The sequence below is a fragment of the Limulus polyphemus genome, unplaced genomic scaffold (genome assembly GCF_000517525.1).
Source record: "Limulus polyphemus unplaced genomic scaffold, Limulus_polyphemus-2.1.2 Scaffold2708, whole genome shotgun sequence".
Classification (NCBI taxonomy): Eukaryota; Metazoa; Arthropoda; class Merostomata; order Xiphosura; family Limulidae; genus Limulus; species Limulus polyphemus.
This window is the reverse complement of record NW_013668318.1, coordinates 65829-85780: the sequence shown is the minus strand read 5'-3', so window position 1 is coordinate 85780 and position 19952 is coordinate 65829. Positions and strand designations below refer to the sequence as shown.

The 19952-nt window shown below is 32.7% G+C and overlaps 1 protein-coding gene across 2 annotated transcripts in view; it reads right to left on the bottom strand.

Moving 5' to 3' along the window:
• Positions 1-11065, bottom strand: part of LOC106467695 (EGF domain-specific O-linked N-acetylglucosamine transferase-like) — a 56421-nt gene extending 45356 nt beyond the window's left edge. Inside the window, exons 1-2 of one of the 2 annotated variants that reach the window (XM_013928073.2) lie at positions 10611-11065; positions 9516-9696 (exon numbers count right to left, since the gene is read on the bottom strand). In XM_013928073.2, the coding sequence (XP_013783527.1) occupies positions 9516-9696; positions 10611-10612 (183 nt within the window). In that variant the 5' untranslated portion in view covers positions 10613-11065. Of the gene's footprint in view, positions 1-9515; positions 9697-10492; positions 10586-10610 lie in introns of those variants that run through there. The other variant, XM_022395895.1, reaches the window with a different exon arrangement.
• Between the last annotated feature and the right edge of the window lie 8887 nt (positions 11066-19952).

Genomic DNA, 19952 nt, shown 5'->3' with positions numbered 1-19952 from the left:
TATATATATATATATATAGTTTTTAAACTTATTTTTTCTTAAAACATAGAACAGTAAATAAAGAAGTAAAGCAAACAATTATCTCTTCTAGTTATGACTTTTGTACTCATTTGCTGCTTGTCATAGGTTGCTAAGCCTTATGATATTTCCAACTTGGAGGATGTGACAAGAAATTTTTTGTAGGTTTTATATATACATTTTAAATAACCAAAAAATCATAAATTACTATATCAATACCATACAATTCCACTATAATTTATCAAGCGTAGTAACTAAGCTGTATTTGGGTCTAAAATAAATATGAAATTTATAGCTCACTAAAAACTTACCTTATCGTTTGAAATATTGTGTGAAAAGAATGAAATTAACACAATAACCCATCAAAATGGCTGGTAAAAACACTAGGGGGACATTTTGAGCTTTCGATTGGTTATTTATGTCATACATACAAGTAAGTGTATATAAGGGACATTTTCCAAAAAATGGAAAGAGATTGGCAGGGGGCAATGGAGTGTGATTCAGTACATGGCGATATCTTAGCAAATAGAAAAGATAAGAGGTTCTTATATTATATTCTACCTTGTCAATATCAGAGTTCCTAATTTGTATAAACTATATATTTTGTATTTTGACATTACAAACATCTAATTTGAACCTGTGCTGCATTCAGCATACCACGTGACACACAAAAATCAATGTTTAGCTGTGTTTTTATAATATGTACTTTTAAATTAAGAAATTAACTAACATATAATACTAAAATTTTAATTATAACCTAAAATTTGATACCAAACTTGTGAACATAAATTCATAAAACAGTAGTTAATTATAATTCTGAATGCAAGTCAACAAATGCAATGACAAGGCCTTTGACACATGACCTGTTACGATAGGGTTAAATAAAGTTTTCTTTGTTATGCATTCAAGACATCTCTAAACTGAAAATATGTTTTAAGGGAAAGGTGAAACATGGAGCATGAGGAAATAGGTTCAAACATAGGTAAAGTGAAGGAATGGAGGACCACATTAATATCACAGTCTGGAAGTCTAAGCCATCTTTGGGGGGGGGGGGGATGATGAATCCGGAATGAACGCAATAACATGGTAAGGACAGAGGAAGCAAAAACTTGACAGTATAAAGAAAAATGAAAGGTATTGTATAATGCAGCCTGATAACCCAATATCGTGGAGGCCATGGTTGAGCGGGCCAAAAGATAGCGATCAGAAGGAATCAACACGGAGTGGTACGGATGAGAGAGACCACCCAAAGAAGTAATCGGATAGGAGGATAAACATAAAGGAATTTGTGGGATCAATCCTGGCTGCAGGCATTGACTGCCAGAGGCCAAGGCTGAGGTACAGGAGACCAAAAGAGGGTTAATACAAGGGGATCTAAAGACCACTCCGTTAGATAAATTTTGTGGGGGTGGGAAAGCATATCCTGCTATGAGACTGAAAGCACCCAGAATGTGGTACACAATGAGATGAATGTGTTGCATGTGGGCCAAATAAAGGAGTTCCAATGTACAAAAACAGAGAGATTATGACCAGGTGCTTCCTTGATGAATGATATGTGCTACCACCGTAGAGTTGTTGGAATGAATCATCACCAGTCAATGTCTGGCGAGAGGAAGGAAGTGATTCAAAGCCCAATGGACTGCAAGAAGCTCAAGGACGTTGATATGCAAAGACTGCTTGTCCACAGACCAATGACCCAAAGCCTTCTGGTGATTGACCCGTGCACCCCAGTCCTGAAAGGATGCATCCGTGAACAGATGTAAATCTGGATGAGGAGGAGGAAGTGGGACACCCACTGATCTACGAGCCTTGTCCAACCACCAAAGCAGATCATCCAACAGGGTATGAAGGGTAATGGAAGCTGTCAAGGGATTCTTAGCAAGGTTCCATTGATTGTGGAAAGCCCACTGAAGGGATCACATATATGAATGACTGGGGGGGAGAAGTGACATCATTGAAGACTACGTCCCCAAAAATGATAGAACCTCATGAGCGGAAAGTGAGGGAGCCAAAAGGGAGTGGTGAACTAACAATTCTATGGAATGAAGTCGTAGAGGAGAATGTTGGGCCCGACTGAGATGAGTGTCAAAAAGGGCACCTAAATGGACAAGATATGGGGTAGGATGGAGGAAGGACTTCTTCAATTTGATTAACCAGCCCACCTGAGCAGACATGTGAAGGAATTGACAAGTATGGCTGGCCGACTCCAGTTCGGAATGAGCCAGAAGATGCCAGTCATCCATATAAGGGTGGAATCACAGCCCCAGAGCATGAATATGGTGAGCAAAAGCTCTAACCACCAAACAGAAAACATAAGGGGCAAAAGCAAGCCTGAAGGGTAGGGCACAAAATTGATACACTACCCCATGATGGACAAACCAAAGATATGGACAAGAGCATGTTGAGATAGGGATGTGTACATAAGCATTGGTGACAATCATCTTGGTCATCCATAAGCTCAGAGAAAACACCTACCATAGGGTGAGAAATGACTCCATGGTAAAATAGGGCAGTTTAACGAATTGATTGAGATGGGAGAAAATGATGACAGGCCTCCAGTCCCCAGTTTTCTTGGGAACAAAAAGAGTCTGGAATAAACACTTGGTGATGTATGGAGAACAGGTTCGAAGGCCTGCTGAGACAGTAGGTCCTAAACCACCTTTGATAGATGCTGGCCAGTCATTGGATCCCGAGGGAAGGAAATGGGAGGTGGGAAAAGAAACGGGATCACAAATCCTTCTGATAAAACTTGAAAAACCCAATGATTCTTGACAATTGATGAATAAAATCAGCAAGTTGAGCTCCCATTGGACCAGAATCCACTGGGTAGTCACTGGTACTGTTGGCAATGTGATGTGCGTCATCAAAGAAAATGACGAGATGAGGCACCCCTAGAAGGAGGGACAGTAAGGGTTGGAAAGGAGAAGGACGGGAAACTGTAACAAGGGACATATTGAGACAGACAAGCAACATGATTGGAAAGGGTAGACTGTTATTGTACTGATGCAAATGGTGACTCCGAGGGCTCAGAGACTGTGTTAAGTACATAACGTCACAAAAATGGGGGCATAGGTAAATCCCAATGATAAGATGCTGGTAAATGGATGTGATTTAGGGTCGCATCATGACTGAGAAGGTCCCAACAACAGAGAAACCACATATGCAAAGCCAAAGCGGACAAACAAGCCAATGTGGAGGAAAGAAGGGAGAGGATGTCTCCAGAAAACCCCTCAGGATTTTGGTGGAGAGCCTCAGAGAGGAGATGGATGGTAAAGAGATATTTTAAAAGAGTTGTGAGGGTATGACAAAGGCAGGAAAATTGGGCATTGGTCAGACTTACAGGAGATTAAGATAAAATAGAACTTCATAATTGTTGGTCTAGAAAAGGCCAGACTACACGATGATTTGCGAAAGCATGCTAATCTAAAACCCATGGGGACGAGGCAGGTTAATCCTGTCACTTAATTGTGAAGCAAATTGGTCAGCATGTACCCGAATATCAAGGGAGGGAGGGAACCAAATAGAGATGTGAAGATTGGTCATGTAGTAAGGAAGGGCAAGGGATAAAACATCACATACCCGAGAAAAAAATTACAAAACGACCATATTAGGCCTAACTGACTCCTCAGGAGGGGCATGGGAAAGCACGGCAAAATCAGAAGGTGTAAATAGATGATCCAAGTCCTTGTCAGCCTGTACAAGCTTAGCATGGTTGGGAGGACACTGGGCAAGGTCCAGAGATAGAGAGTGACCCGTGTAATGTTCAATCTCCCTGCAAATAAATGCTGATAAATCTCCCGCTTGGTCGCCCGTCCCTGAGACCCATGACATAGCGCTAGTCGCAGGTGTGACCCTGAAGTGGTAACATGCAATTCGGAATTCATAATCAAGAAGAGTCAACCGAAATCAAAATTATAAATAATAATGGGACAGTAATAAACTTGGAAGAAAGTTAAATGAAAACCACTTCGCGAGTATACTAAAGTTGAATGTGAAACTTGAAACAAAGGAACATGTCCAAGCACAAGCACTGCCAAACTTCAAAGTGATAGTTCGGTAGAGGCATATGTAAGAGAGAGTCACATACATCATGTTCCTATTGGTGGAGAATTAACACATAACGATTTGCATGAGAGACATGTTGGAATCATATGATTCCAATAGGGGGCAGAAGGCTTGTTGCATGTATAAAGAAAAACGTTTGCATATAGAAGGTAGCACTAGACAAGAATATCTAATTTTATGACTGGCGGGGAAGTAACTATCAGAAATACATTTTTGGTATAGGAAAATTATAACTTTTGTAATGGTCTTCAAACTGTAACTATCAAAAGTTTTATTTTACAAAATAACTTGACATTATTCTAATTTTTATGTTGACTAACATTAAATCTAGGCTCCTCAAAGAATATCAAACAATATAGTTTTTATTATAACTAAGTATCCTTTCCCAAATATATAAAATGAGTTATGATTATTCATTTCCTTTGGTTGGTTACAAAGCACTCAAGTAACACATAACACATAGCTATAGGTATAACATTGTATGGTTTTTATGTATGCGTCACTGTTGTAGTCAAGACCTCAATTTCAAGACAGATATGAGACCAAGACCTTGTAATAAATTACACAATCAAAAATAAAGCAAGAAGAATAAAAATCATATGAATCACAAACCTTATTAACATCTTAACGACAAATGTTTTACATGTTAACCCCACAGTCTTTGTTTTAATGCCTCCTCCTATGAAACAAAAGCCTAATAATAACAAATAAAACTAAAAGTAGTATTGGTGTCAGTAAATTTGTTATGATCTTTGAAATGAAACAGGATCTACACAGCAGATCTACTAGACATGTTGAATATCAAGGATAATTGCTAACATTTGATGTAAATACATGTAATACAATGTATAGTAGCAGTTGGTTTTGAACAGTGTGTGTTATAACTGCAGATTGGCAATACAGGCAATATGGCAGTTAGTGACTTAAACAAAAATAAGGGAAGCACTATAAACATCATTCTAAAGGTGTACTACCAAGGGGATTTTATTTGTAAAACATATTTGATGGTGCACCACTCTTTGTATGAACTTCTGTGTAATCAACATTTAGAGCTTAATAACCTTAGGTAGGTGATGGAAAAAATACTGTTAAAACTTTTAGCCAGTCTCATTTTCAAAACCTGTAAAACATCAAGACTAAGACCAGCAGAATTGAGACCAAAACCTTGTGAAGGGTGGTCTAGAGACCGAAACTTGTCTTCAGACCTACAACACTGGTATGTGTGGGTCAGATTCTTTATGGTAGGTGTCTCTGTTTTATTGGCAATAAATTTCAACAACAAATAAACAACACACAGTCCACTTGTTGTAAAAAAATGTATTAAATCAAGTCATATATATATATATACAAATATTTGTTATACAGTTAATTATCCCTGTTGTATCCAGAGCTTTAAATAATCACCTCTTTTCATCAAAGTCCACACAATCTTGGTCAGCTACTTTAGAACACAATTGACAAGATGAATTATTTCTTCTCTGCTCTATTATTACAATAGCCAGTGATAATTTCACTTTAGAAATTTCCACTATATACCCTTTATGGTTATATAGTCACAACCACTTAGTCTATAAGCAGAAGGCTTGTGGCATGCGTAAAAAAAAAAAAAGGTTGGCATATAGAGGGCAGCACTGGACAAGAATAGCTAATCTTGTGAATGTAAGGAAGTACAGTATCGGAATAAATAAGAATAAAACTAGAAAGTTTATTCCAATAATATTGTATTACTGTGTTAACTTCTAACAAAAATTTTTAACTTCTCCACAATAGGTACAGTAACATTTCACTTTTATGAAGATGGTATGATACCAGTTAACTTTTTCAAAGTCAGCTGTGAAACACTAATCAAATTTTCAGTGTTTTTTACAAAAAAGAGACTTCCACTATAACAAAAATAGTATTTTGTTTTTCATATAGTCCTAAAGTAACCTAAATAAGTAAAACAAAGATAAAACAACACAAATATATTCTGTAAATGATTAGGTCAATCATGTTATAATCTGGCGATTCCAAAACTTATCTTTATTTCTAATAATGTGAAAATAAGAACATTTAGAAAAAAAACATTTCAAACATTTAAATGAAAATTAAGTAGTTATAATTATTTTGGAGGATACTTAACAGAATTATAGTATTGATAAACAAGATGCCTGTTTTCAAAATGTTTTTATAAAATTGTTTCTTATAGTCATACCACTTGCATTCTTAATTATTTTAGACATCAATGACATTGAAAACATCTTTTAGAAGATAATGCTATCTTCTAAACAATGAAGAATCAATTCTGTTAAAGTCTATATTGTAAGAGCTGCAAGACTCCTAAAGACACTAACTTTGATTAAAACAATCCTCCAGTCCAGACACATTGTTAATGTCTGGAAAAATCCAAGACACAATAATTTACTATGACAACTTTCAACTGACACCCATTTTGTTATATTGTTTTAGAAATAATTTGCTTTTGGCTGAGGCCTTAATTGGATTGTTATGCTCTAGCTGTATTGAATTCAGAAAATCTCAAACAAACTTTTGTGGTAATTAATAGCCCAATCAAATAAATACATTGACATCTAATGTTTCTTTTCCATACCAAATAGTAGTGTAAGGGCATTTGTCTGGCTGTTTTTTATTATGTTTTTATTTGATTAGTTGATTATTTTAATAACAATTGATTTGATCATAATCTTGATTAATCAATTATAGGAATAATCAAAAACACGAATTTTGTTTAGTGGATTATTTTTGTGACATTAATCCATTAATCAGTTAGTTTTTGAGACACAGATATATGTAATCATTGCTTATAGGTAATTTATTATAATTATAAATTGATTAATTCACCCAGCTCTAATAACTTGACCAAAATTATTCAATCTTTAATAAAATTAAAACAACAATTATTATGGACATGTTTATATTATTATTATCATTATTAGTTTTATTTCAGAATACAAGTTTAACTATTCCTTGGAACTATTGCTAGATGGAAACAAGATGATTACCTTAACTCAGAGCAGGTTCAGAAAATATTGGAAAGTTTAAAGAATGATAGAGCTCCTGGGCCAAATAATATTTCCCCACGGGTTTTGAAAGGGGTTAAGGATTGGATATGTGAACCACTTGCTACTGTTTTTTGGAAGTCCTTGAATAGTGGGCAAGTGTCAAAAGATTGGAAGTTGTCTAATATTACTCCTCTTTTCAAGGGAGTTTATAAAAACTGTTCCAGTAATTATAGGTCTGTTAGTTTGGTGGGTAAGGTTTTTGAAAGTCTGATAAATGATGCTTTACAAAGTAATTTAACAAACTTTAGAATTTTATAGGATAGTCAACATGGTTTCACTATGGAAAACTAACGTTACTAATTTTTTGACATTCTTGTAAGAGGTTGCTTCTAATATAGATGAGGGTAAAGATGAGAATCTGGAGTATCTGGATTTTCAGAAAGCATTTGACAAGGTGCCACATAAAAGGCTTCTTACAAAAATTATATTTATAGGTGTGGGCCACAGGTTAGCTCATTTGACAGAAAAGTAGCTGCATGGAAGAGAGCAGAGGGTTGTTATAAATGGAGTTCAGTCAAACCAGATAAATGTCATAAGTGGGGTACCTCAGGTGTTAGGACCTTTGCTCTTATTGATTTACATCAATTGCATAGATAAAGGAATGGTCAATTAGTTACTTAAATTTGCTTATGATATTAAGGTTTTGTGTGTTTCTGACTGTAAGGAGAATCCTGCCACTTTAAAAAAGAACTTAGTTCATTTGGTAAGTTGAGCGAATAAATGGAAGATGGCTACTAATTATAATAATTATGGGTATAATTCTGATGGGAATAATCTTAACAGTGTTATGAAAGAAAATGATTTTGGTGTTCTAATTGATCAGTCTCTTAAGCCATCCAAGTAGTGGCAGGGGTCAGTAGGTCATTCCATTGTATCTACAGAAATATTAAATACAAGTCTTAAAAGATTATAAGTTCACTGTATAAATCATTGGTTAGGCCATATTTGGAGTATTGTGTTTAGTCTTGGATGTCTTACCTTAGGAAGGACCCTGAATTGTGGGAAAGGGTTCAAATGAGGGCTACTAGAAGGATACCTGGGATGGAAAAGTTGTCATATAAGGGCAGGTTATAAATCTCCAAAATAGTTTTCTTTTAAAAATAAAGAGTTAGAGGGGATTTGATTGTTGTGTTTAACATTGTTAAAGGAAATGATGCATTATCTTTTTTTCATATTCAATTGTGAGAATGGTAAGATGAGGGAACACACAAATTTTGGAAGGGTAGGAGTCATCTTCGGTTAAAACAGTTTTATTTTTCTAACAGGGTGGTTGACCTTTGGAATGGATTGCCTTCAAATGTGGTGGATAAGTTAATTTAAAGGTATTTTTTAAGGGAAGGATTGATAAATATTTGTATGATATGGGTTGATTTAGTGCGTTTTATTTCTATTTTTAAAGTTTAGGTTTGTGGATGGAACAGCCTAGCTGGACCAACACTCCCTTGTTGTCCTTAAATTATATATATGTGTATAATAAAGTAGTGAACTATAAAAAATTGATCATTTTTTAATGATTCATAAGTTATTATAACTATCAATGAGAAATATGCAGTTACATTTCATCTCCAGCTCATCACATATTGCAAGTGTTATGGTCTCCAACAGTGATGTCTCTTATCAAAGGTCTCTATGACATGTTGCTATCTATTATTTAATATAGCATTTACAACAGTTTAGCTGCAAACGTACACTAGTCATGGTGTACAAAGTAAAAAATGTTCTGTAGCTTTAAGTCTAAAATGTACAAACTTTACAATTTTAAGTTTTGAAAAATATTTTTATGGTCTCAAGGTTTTAATGTTCCATTTTTTACTTTCTACATTGTAGAAGACCAAAATAACCCTTTTAATCCCAACAAAAACATTAAATCAACTTACAAAAATGAGAATTTCCTTTCTAAAAACCACTCCTGCTCAAAAAATTGCATATACTTGTTACTCAAATAAGTCAATCCATACTAGTCAATTGCACAAGTTCACATAATTTTCTTTGTTTCATTAAATAAGGCAACACATAACTATATGCATTCCTTTTTTTTCTGTCTTAACAAATAGATAGCATTACAGTCTGTTTGAACTATAGCACTGCACTACATTGTGTATCTGTATCCATACTTCTTATTTTACAATAAAAATCTATAGTGTATGGCTTTTTACATATCAATGTTTTCAAATTTTGTGACATTGCATCTCTTAAAAAGTTTTATTAGTATAACATTTAACAAAGAAAACACAATACCCTTAAATTTCAAGTCCATTTTTCTAACAATATAAAAGTGACAAATGATTGAACTGAGGGCCTCAAGATTGTCTACCATCACCTAATCTAAATTAAGGATTACATTAATAAAATAATCACATATTTTCTTACCTTGTAAGGACAATCATCATTCTTTCTACAAGCATCAGCAGCTAATGGATTATTATTAAAGTAAAAGGCCATGTGCTCAGGAGGAAGGTCTACATCATATGGCATTACTACTGCGAAGCTCTCTATCTTTAAGTTTGATATTGTTTGGATAAGCATCAAAACACTTGAAACAGAGAGCATCCTGGTAAAAAAATGCAAACAGAATACAGATCTTTGTATCAAATTAGAAATTATGCTAAACTTATATAACCTTGAATATCTGCAACTGTATTTACTGATTTTGTTAAATCTGTTATGTATTTTTAACTAACCCTTATAAATACAACTTAGAAGTTACATTTAATCATTCATGCCAAAATAAGGTATAAATACATACATTTTTGCTTTAATAAACAATGGGTACAATAACACTGTTCATAATTTTGTTAAAATTTTAAAATAAATGTGTTTCTTTACTATGTAAATAAGGCAGGTGAAAAAAAAACTATGTTAAATGAATACAGAATAGTATTTTATATATCTATAGAACATACATTGAAATTAATCTAGAATTTTACATTTATATACAGATATAAAAAGTTGGTACAAATAACAAAATCATACAAAACATTTTTATGACCACTACTTAATTTAAAAATGGGCTGGATTCAGTGATCAGATTCTGACATTCTTGTTGATCATCCACTGATGTCCCATACTTTATAAGAATGATAATAATAATAATAAATAACACACACACATATATATATATAGTTACATTGTAATAAGATTAAAATTAAATGTACTTACAAATTAACTGCTGTAAATTGTGTTAGAATAAGAAAATCCCTTTCACTTCTATGTTCTACTGCAACTTTCAAGTTCTGGTTTTATGTATTGTACACTAAAAATAACACTGAAAATATATTTCTTTTAAGTTTTACATAGCTCTACTAGTACTACTACTAATATTAATAGTAAAAGTAAAACTAACTTACTAAGTAATAGGTTGATATTGTGATAACACTAACAGATAAGTATAAACTGCTAGTGCTAGCCCTTCTTACTAGTAGAGCTAAGTTCCATGCACCTTTTAAAGTTTTTTGTACTACTTACATGTATAACTATAACTTATCATTTAATATATAGTTATAAGTGACTTGTGTTTTTCTTCCTTGCCCTCAGTCTCAGGTTCCTGATAACACAAAGCCAAGTACTTTTCTATTAAATTCCAGACACTGGCGTACCGGTACTGATACCTCACGTTTAGTTGACCTTGATTTCGTCTTCGCTGATTCTCCCACTCCAGTTCACACTATATAGTCAATTTTTTTTTTTTTCATTTTTGACTATACCTTAAGTTAACCGTTAATGGCTTAAGGCTGAGGAACCTGAATGATACAAAATCGCAAAACATAGTTTTCGCATCACGTTTAAAACAGAGTAATTACAACCACCACAAGGAGCCGTGTAAAGACATAATTTTAATGGGTTATTTATTAAACACACATAATATTGCGAATATAAAGAAACGACATTTTAAACCACACAGTCCGCAACTTTAATTTTAAAATAACTGCCACATGCATCGATGGTGGCGTCCTCGTTCGTTTTATTTTCAACATTTTTTATTAAAGTTGTTTTTATTTTTTAGCGCTTTTATTTGATTGGTCTGTTTCGTTTTAGGTTCAAGCTACACAATTGGCTATCTGAGCACTATCCACCACGGTGTATCGAACCCGGATTTTAGCGTTGAAAATCTGTAAACTTACCGCTGACCCACAAAGGGATTTTTATTAAAGAAAACAAAAAATATCCTGACCAGATAGATAATTTATAATATTGACGTTGCAAAATAATCTTCCAAAAGTAAACAAAGAAGCTGACATACAAGTTTATATCTAAATAGCTTGCAAGCACTCTCTCGTTCTATTTGAGTAAATCCTTTTAAGACTGTGCATATTTTAAAACACCGAACCGAATAAATACTCACACTTCAATTTTACATTTGAACCTTTTTAATGATTATCATTTTTGTATAAAATATACTTCATAAGTCTGGTGCATTTAATTTTCTTTAGTGTACCGTATACGGAAATTTCCTGCCGGTCTTAACATTAATTAAGTGGTGGAGTCATTATGTAATTTTGTGCTAAACAATAACAGCATAGTGACAAGATAAATTTTGCTAGGCTTTGATTATTCAGAAAGGCAATTATTTTGAATTATGTATCGTCTGACTTTCAAAAAAGAATATACAGATTATATTAAGCTTTAATACGTTATTAACCTTGCAAAGAATTGTGTTGTTACTAGTAGCAGGGCAAATAGGATTTTAGGTTATATTTACAGAGATATTGAATACAATTTTAAAGAGTTTAAAATGTCATTGTATATGGCACTGGTCAGACCATATTTGAAGCATTGTGTTCAGTCTTGATCTTCTTACCCCAGAAAGGGTATTGAATTGATGGAAAAAGTTCAGAGGATGGCTACTAGGATGATACCTGGGATAGAAAAGTTATAATATGAGGATAGGTTAAAGCCTCTGAATTTATTTTCTCTTGAGAAAAGAAGAGTTAGAGGGGATCTAACTAAGGTTTAATGTTGTTAAAGGCATTCGTAATGTTAATGCATCATCTTTTTGATATATAATGGTGAGAATGGTAAAATTAGGGGACACAAATATAAAGTTTGGCAGGGTAGGAGTCATCTTCAGCTAAGACAGTTTTTTTTTTCTAACAGGGCGGTTGGTCTTTGGAACGGGTTGTCTTCAGATGTGGTTGATGTAGTTAATTAAAGGTAGTTTAAGGGAAAGCTTGATAACTGTTTGAATTATGGGGGGCACGAGATTGTTTTTTTTTCTTAAGGATTTAGTTTAATTAGTGAATAGGACATCCAAGATGGACTAAAAGGTCTCTTATTGTCCATTAATGTTATGTTAAAGCAAATGGGATTCATCCGTATTTTTGTATTAGAGTGTGAAATTCATGAAACTAATGGCTTGTTAAATATAGATTTCTTTTCTTTTCATTTAAGGTTGAATAGAAAATATGATCTGTGACGTATAATATCAAATATATAATAAATTAGGTGTAATTCCGTAATATTATTCACACCCCTAATTTAATTTAGTTTACTATAAAGTGAGTTAAAAAAAAGACTAAAACCCCCATAATTGTAATGTCTTTATAACACTTTCTCGTTGTAATTGAGTTAAGCCTTTTAAGAACGTACATATTTTTAAATACTCAACCTAAAAAAATACCTACTTTTCAATTCTGAAATACCCACATTTCAATATTAATGAATAATCGAGTTTCTTTGCAAATGATTTAACGTGTGAATATCCAGCTTTTCATCAAAGTATAAAAATGATATCGAATTACTAGAAGAGGTCCAAATATTGCCTCTTGGATGAAATTTTATTTATTTATTCTAAAGACGTACATTTTAGCTTAAAAAAAAAAGAAGAGAGAGAGAGAAAGAGAAACAAGCCTCACACATTGAATTTGTACAACACCAATAACACACTTGAGCACAATGCCGCATTTGTGTATTTCCAGAAATGATAAAAGTTTTATACTTGAAGTCGAATGTCTTTGTTTTTTATTGTACTGAGGAAAAAACTTTAAACTTAAAAATCGTATTTTATCTTTGAAATACCTTATGCAATGAACTCAAGTTAATCTTTTATTATATTTTTCAACATATTTGTATATGTTAAATGTATTCCTCATTCTTGATTTTTTTCCAGAAGATCAGTTTAATATGTATCTACAGTATATCTATTTAAAAGCATTACGAGAAAAATGCACAATAATTCCTGAATTTAAGTTAATTAAAAATAAAATTTACCACAAATCAAAATCTCTACTCTATATAATCAATAACTAAAGCAAAACATTTTAAATTGGAAAAAACTTTTTTCAAGATCTAAAAGTTGGTTGATGGATTATAACTCTACTCTTTTAGCATATGTTTCACTTGTACGGTTTTGGAAATAAACTTATTATACCTTGTTTTTGTGAAAAGAAAATAACTGAACTTCTCGAAACTTTAGTGTACTAAAACAAATCTCTCTATTGCAAAGATTTAATTTTTCCTTTTTTTGAAATCGTAAAAGATGAGTACTCGAATTTGATTTTATAATTTACAAACATATTTTGACAGCATTTCCCCCATATCTAACGATCTAATTTGAATGTGAAACCTAAAATACTGTAATGTTCTCGTTTTCAAACTCTGAAGTTTCGTTTGGTACTGTCTAGTTCAAGTGAAATTTCTTCTGATTTTAAGTTGCCCACTTATTCATTTAGTAAAAGTTCTTTTTCAAACTTTATTTTCTTTTCCCAACCCAAATGTTTTGAATAACTTAATGGTGTCTAATTTTATCCTTTTTATGTACTTCACATTTTCAAGGTATATGTGAACCTACTGAACTGCTGTTAGTTTTACTGATATTGTAGAAGTTCAGACAAAACTGATTCCCTACAAGTGTCAGTTAGGTAAACCCGTAAATAAAAGCACATTCGTTAAAGAAATAAGAATAATTAACTTTGATAAATTAACTGTGTCTTCTTAGTGTGTATAAAATAATAAGACTGGACAAAGTTAGTAAAAATGAGTGCAATCTAATATTTATTATAGAACAGACAGAAAAAAAGATAACATTACTTTCTATGACGCTTTGTTTAGCTTCAAAGCCTTCTCACTATCAAGATTAATTTTTGTTATTGATGTATATCTTCACTCGTTGACCTCCATATAGAACTGTTCAAAGAAAGTGCTCCGGGAGGTAAACTCGCTTCATGATCTTTGTTCTGTCATAGCATTGGTCGGCTTTTACATTTATTTAACGTTAAACTCGGCTAACAAAGTATTGACACTATAGTTCAGATGCTATTAGTTACTGCAATATCCTCTCAGACAGAATAGATTTTACTTACTACAGAGAACAAATAAACAAGGCAACTAGAACAAGTTAATCTTAACGGCTTTTTGGACCACGTGCTGCCACAATCACAGCACAGAAACGAAATAATAGAAACATTTTATACTTTCTATATCACTAAAACAGGTAGAATTATAACACATCATTTATGAATTCGTTTTTTTAAAGAATGAGAAATATTATAGTCATGTAGACGATAAAAACATACTAGCTCAATATTTCTACCATTAAACTTTCTGAAATACTTGTTTTCTTCAGGAAAAGTCTCAAGTTATCAATCTAACTATGCTGATACTGGCCAATAAACATTTTTTCTAAGCTGTTAATAATATGGGCTTTCTTGCATGTTGTGAACTACCCTGTAATACTGAATGTTTTATTCTGTACTTCCGACGTCCAGATTATATAAAAAATTACATTAATACCAGTTACTTTCTATACAGCACTGGTAATTCTGCTGTTTTTGGGGTACTGGCCAGAAACACCACTCCACTTTTCCTATGTAATCTGAAACATTCTGAGATTAAATGTAATAATAATAATAAAATAAATATCTATCATACAGTAAGAAAATTAAATCATCAATTTAAGGTGAAAGTATACTTCACTTTTTTCTTCTTCTGCCGTATTTTACAATAAAAATGTAGGTGACTTTTGAAATATCGTATCTAAATTGCGCGACATTCAAGATTCCACAATATTTCGCTCATTTGCGCCTATTGTGATGTTTATATTACTTGTGTTAACTATTTACTCATGTTTTAAAAACAAAACCAAAAAATTAAGAAACAAATGTGTCCTAGGAAAGGATTGCATCTGCGACACTCTCTAAAATATTATACTGTGACCTTAACCATGAGTTACATTTCATATTGCATGCAAGACACGTGTTTCAAAACTTGGGCCCCACTAGCTGAATGATGTGGCTTGTTTGGAGAGAAAACGAAATCAGCCTCTTCCCAAATAGAGACCAGTAGTAGCTATACACGAAATGTGTTCTATCGTTGGTTGATCTAGAGTTTGATATATAACAGTCAAAACTAGAGACACTGAACGACAAGTTTTAAAAAAAAAAGAAAAACGCCAAGTTATAAAAAAAAGAGAGCCCCCCCTCCCCCACAGTGGCACAGCGGTATGTCTGCGGATTTACAACGCTAGAAATCGGGTTTCTATAACCGTGGTGTGTAGAGCACAGATAGTCCATTGTGTAGCTATGCGCTTAACTTTAAAAAACAAACATAAAAAAAAGAGACCACCCAACTTAGAAGAGGTAATTGAAGCAACCTTGTAATATATTATTACTTTTATTATATCATTAATACTACTACTAATTGTTATCATAATATTTAATACTACTAATAACTGTTGCTTATAATTTGACTTGTGTGTCTGATATCTCTACTTTATATGGCTGGGCTCTTTTAATGAGTTGGCATTTTTTCACGTTGACATAGATTTTGTTATAGATATGTGAACACACTGAACACTTTTCAATGTTATTTAAACAAAACAAGTGTGGCCTCAAACAGATGCGATCAGAGCAGTAGAACAGGGTTCGACGATTGAAAAATGAATTTATTTAAGATTTATTTGCTTATGCTTGGGCGTGGGATGTTTTTATTCTGTAATAATAGTTATAGCTCCCATTGCTATCATATAAAAGATTAAGCCTAATGTTATACTAACCAAACTCAAGACAGTAGCAGAGTTTGTCCATTGACAGAGCTGATACATGATTCGTTGCTACATCGGACAGATTCGAAATCTCCGTTTCAGTGGGCTTATGTGATTCCTAAGTAGTCACAATAAAAAACATGTTTAAAATGCTTACGCAGTCTGTAAGTTTTCACAAGGTGTCATTGCCGTGAAACAATACAAATAGAGAGAACTCCAGTTGTTCCCTACTTGCTATTATTGATTATATTATAATTGTCACAGGCTTTTGTGTTATATTGAATTCATTTTGAAGCATTACGTATTATGAGTTGTTTAATTTTGATACTTTTTTTAGAAAAATTTTACTTTATCATTAGTCAAGACCTCAAAAAATTGCCCATTGATTTCATTATTTTCAGGGCTATTTCATTTGATTAAGGCCCCTAGTTTAAAATCATTGTGAATATTGTTGTAGGCAATGTTTTTAAATTTAGTCGTTTGTATTGCTGCTGGTCAAAAGGAAGCTTTCACGTAATGGCGTGTCTTAATAAAAACTGCTTTCTTGAAAGTTTAAGAAACGATTTGGGCTGTATAAACGCGAGTTGGTTAGAATAGATTATTACTGAGTTGTGAGTCTATACACGGGATGATTGACCTTTAGTAGCTTAAACCATCATGTAAGTCTAATTATAATTATTTTTTGTAAGTAGACACAAATTACTAAATAGTTTTTAATCTACATTTCAGCTACTAATTTGTTGCCATTTTTAGAAAAGTCTTGAAAAGGAAAATTTCTGTGTTGAATGAGATTCAGTCCTAGATATTCTTGACCTAACGTCTAATGCGTTATCCACTTGAGTGAATTCTCCCCCTCCCCTAGAACTTGAATCAACTAAGCATATGAATGATTTCAAGAGGGATATTCAGGTTTGCCAACTTATATGCTAGGTTGACTGATTATATTATCAGTTAGAGAGAGAGATATATAGAAGATTTCTTTTTTTTTTAAATAGTACTACTCCATTTTATTATATGGTATTCTCTGACACGATAGGATGTTGTAGATAGATTGGTATTACAGAGTTTTATATGTCTGTTATGCACCTGAATTCTAACTGTTTTGGTCTATGAAGAAGTCCCTGGATCGAATCCTGGCTAAAACCAACACAGAAATAGTCCTTCTATGACCAGAAGACAGCGGCAGATTAACAGCCGAAATGTAGGATACAAATAATTACTAACTAGTATCTAGTAATAAAATAGCTACTATTTAACAAGTAGACTAAGGTGATCGTATATGCTACTACCATGCCAACGATAGATATCCGGTCATCACATGAAAACCGTAAATACTTTAATTATTGACTTAACAAATTTGTTATCAATTTTGTCTGTCACTTTAAACTAGTTACTTCAATTTGGTGAATATTTAACATTTTACTTACGAAAAGATTAATAAGTAAGTGAAATTATTGTGTTAGCATCGGCTTTGAAGTTAGACCTGTTGGTGAACATTAGAAACGCTAACTTGTAGAACCTGAATTTCAAGAAATAAAACACTTTATTTATCATTAAATGGACAGGAGTTTGCATTTTTCATTTTAACGAATAATTCTAAAGAATCTCTCCCACAACAAAAACTTTACAACAATATAGAGAACACTCAAACTAATAGTTTGAGATCGACGTAAGTGTAGTGAAAGTCTTAGGCAGTGGATTAAGATAAATACAATTGTAAGATATGGTGATCAGTAATTTAGAATAAATGAAAGGGCGGATTGGGGGTGTATGTGCCCCATCCCCCGACAATAAGGCCTATCTCCCGAATTCACATGCAATCGTCAAAATTTCCGTCTTTTTCGCGTTAGTTTTGTTCGTTTCGTTGACCTCTTTGCCAAAGTGATCCAAATTTGTATTGTACCCCTCTTTGAATTTCGTTTTCGCATGTTTAATTTTCATGTTAGCTGCTGACTGATGACAGTGGCACACATGTGTTAAGAGTATAGAAATGGACAAATATTTGATAAGATCGTTGGTGAGAGTAGACTGATTAGAGTGAATAGTGGACGTTTTCAATATGATGATATACTTGTAAGCACTCCGATCTCATGGTATATAAGAAAAAACATGAAATGTCTCCTTTTACATGAAATCAGTTTATAAAGAGTATTCAAATGAATTCACATAAAAAAGCCATACCAGAAATTCACTAACATAATTAAATTTATCTCCAGAGATCACTAGTCAAAGACCATGAGTATTTTAATTAAGTTAGTATCATTCCTACCTCATAACATAATAATTGCGTATGGTATCAGAACTGGAATTCTAGTCTGGACACCGGGTGGGTATTTTGGTGTGACGGGGATTCGAACCCGCGACCTATAGATTGTGAGTCGAGCGCCCTAACCACCTGGCCATGCCGGGCACAAATAACATAATAATAGAATTTTAGTTTTTAAGTAATAAACTTCAAGGAAATTGTTATAAGACTTACGAAATGGGGATATTACAATTAGTTGCAGATTTCAAGAGCAATTTCTAAATGAAGAAACTTTCTATGATGATATTAGATCGAATCAATCTGGAGAATGCCCAGTAAGATTCGTTTATGACGAGTTGTTCTATTTAACTAATAACATGTTAGAACAAGTATATATCACAGGTATTATTACACTGAGCTGTAGGACAGTATTCTATAAACTAAGAAATTTTGTAAATATTATACTACTATATCAAAAATTCTTTAAGTTTTGTTAATAAATGTTCCAGTATATGTGATACTTGTTAAGTCTGTAATTTTACTTACATACATCAATGATAGCATATTGAGTTATGATGAAACATGAGTTTTGTAGAAGAAATATAAATAGATACTTGTATTAGTTGTATAGACATACTTGTTATAAACTGATATTCATGGGGTGTAATTTATTATAAAAGACTAAGATAGACGTGAAATTATCTAAAACTCGAAATTTAGTCTGAACACTGATTTGTAACTGACGATTTGTATAATTGTTAAATGAAAAGATAATACATGTTACCAAAACATTGTTTCAAAATCTATGTGAGGAAAATGGTCAATAAACTAGTTTAGAAAAACTGAAGTCTTAAATGCTGATGTCAGGAAATAATTATGTTTAACTATAATGCACAAGACTGAATCCCTCATTTATGTATTTGTTGTAGTGACAAGTCATTAGTACAATGTATTAAAATGTCTCGTGATAAATTCAGTGTTTGTTTTCACACAATGTTACACAAATGAAATATATAAGCTCTATCTGTTTATAATATATTAGTTGTATCTTGAAGTTTCGTTAATTATTGCTTCAATATGGTGGTAAAGTGTGTGATTTTACATTGTTTTTACGAAGTGTATTCTATAATGATATACATTATATGTGTGGAATTTATAAATATATGATATGTGAAAGAATAAACACTTGATTTATAATTAAAGGCCAATTAGCATTAGCATTGTCAACATTTTTCAGGTTATATACTATGTTGACTTGTGAAAAATGTATTTGATGCTTTGGTGAATTATTAGGAAATGGTATAGTCTAACAAAATTTGATTTGCCAACAAATATTGCATATTATTCTACGTTTGAATCATTATAAAGTGACATGACTTTAATCTCGCACATATCTTACAAACTAGAAAGAATATATTTTACCAAAAAGGGATATGTATGTGTGTTGCAGGATTTTTCGAATTTGAAACTGATGTACGGTACAGCAGCTAAGGTGATCGTATATGCTACTACCATGCCAACGATAGATATCCGGTCATCACATGAAAACCGTAAATACTTTAATTATTGACTTAACAAATTTGTT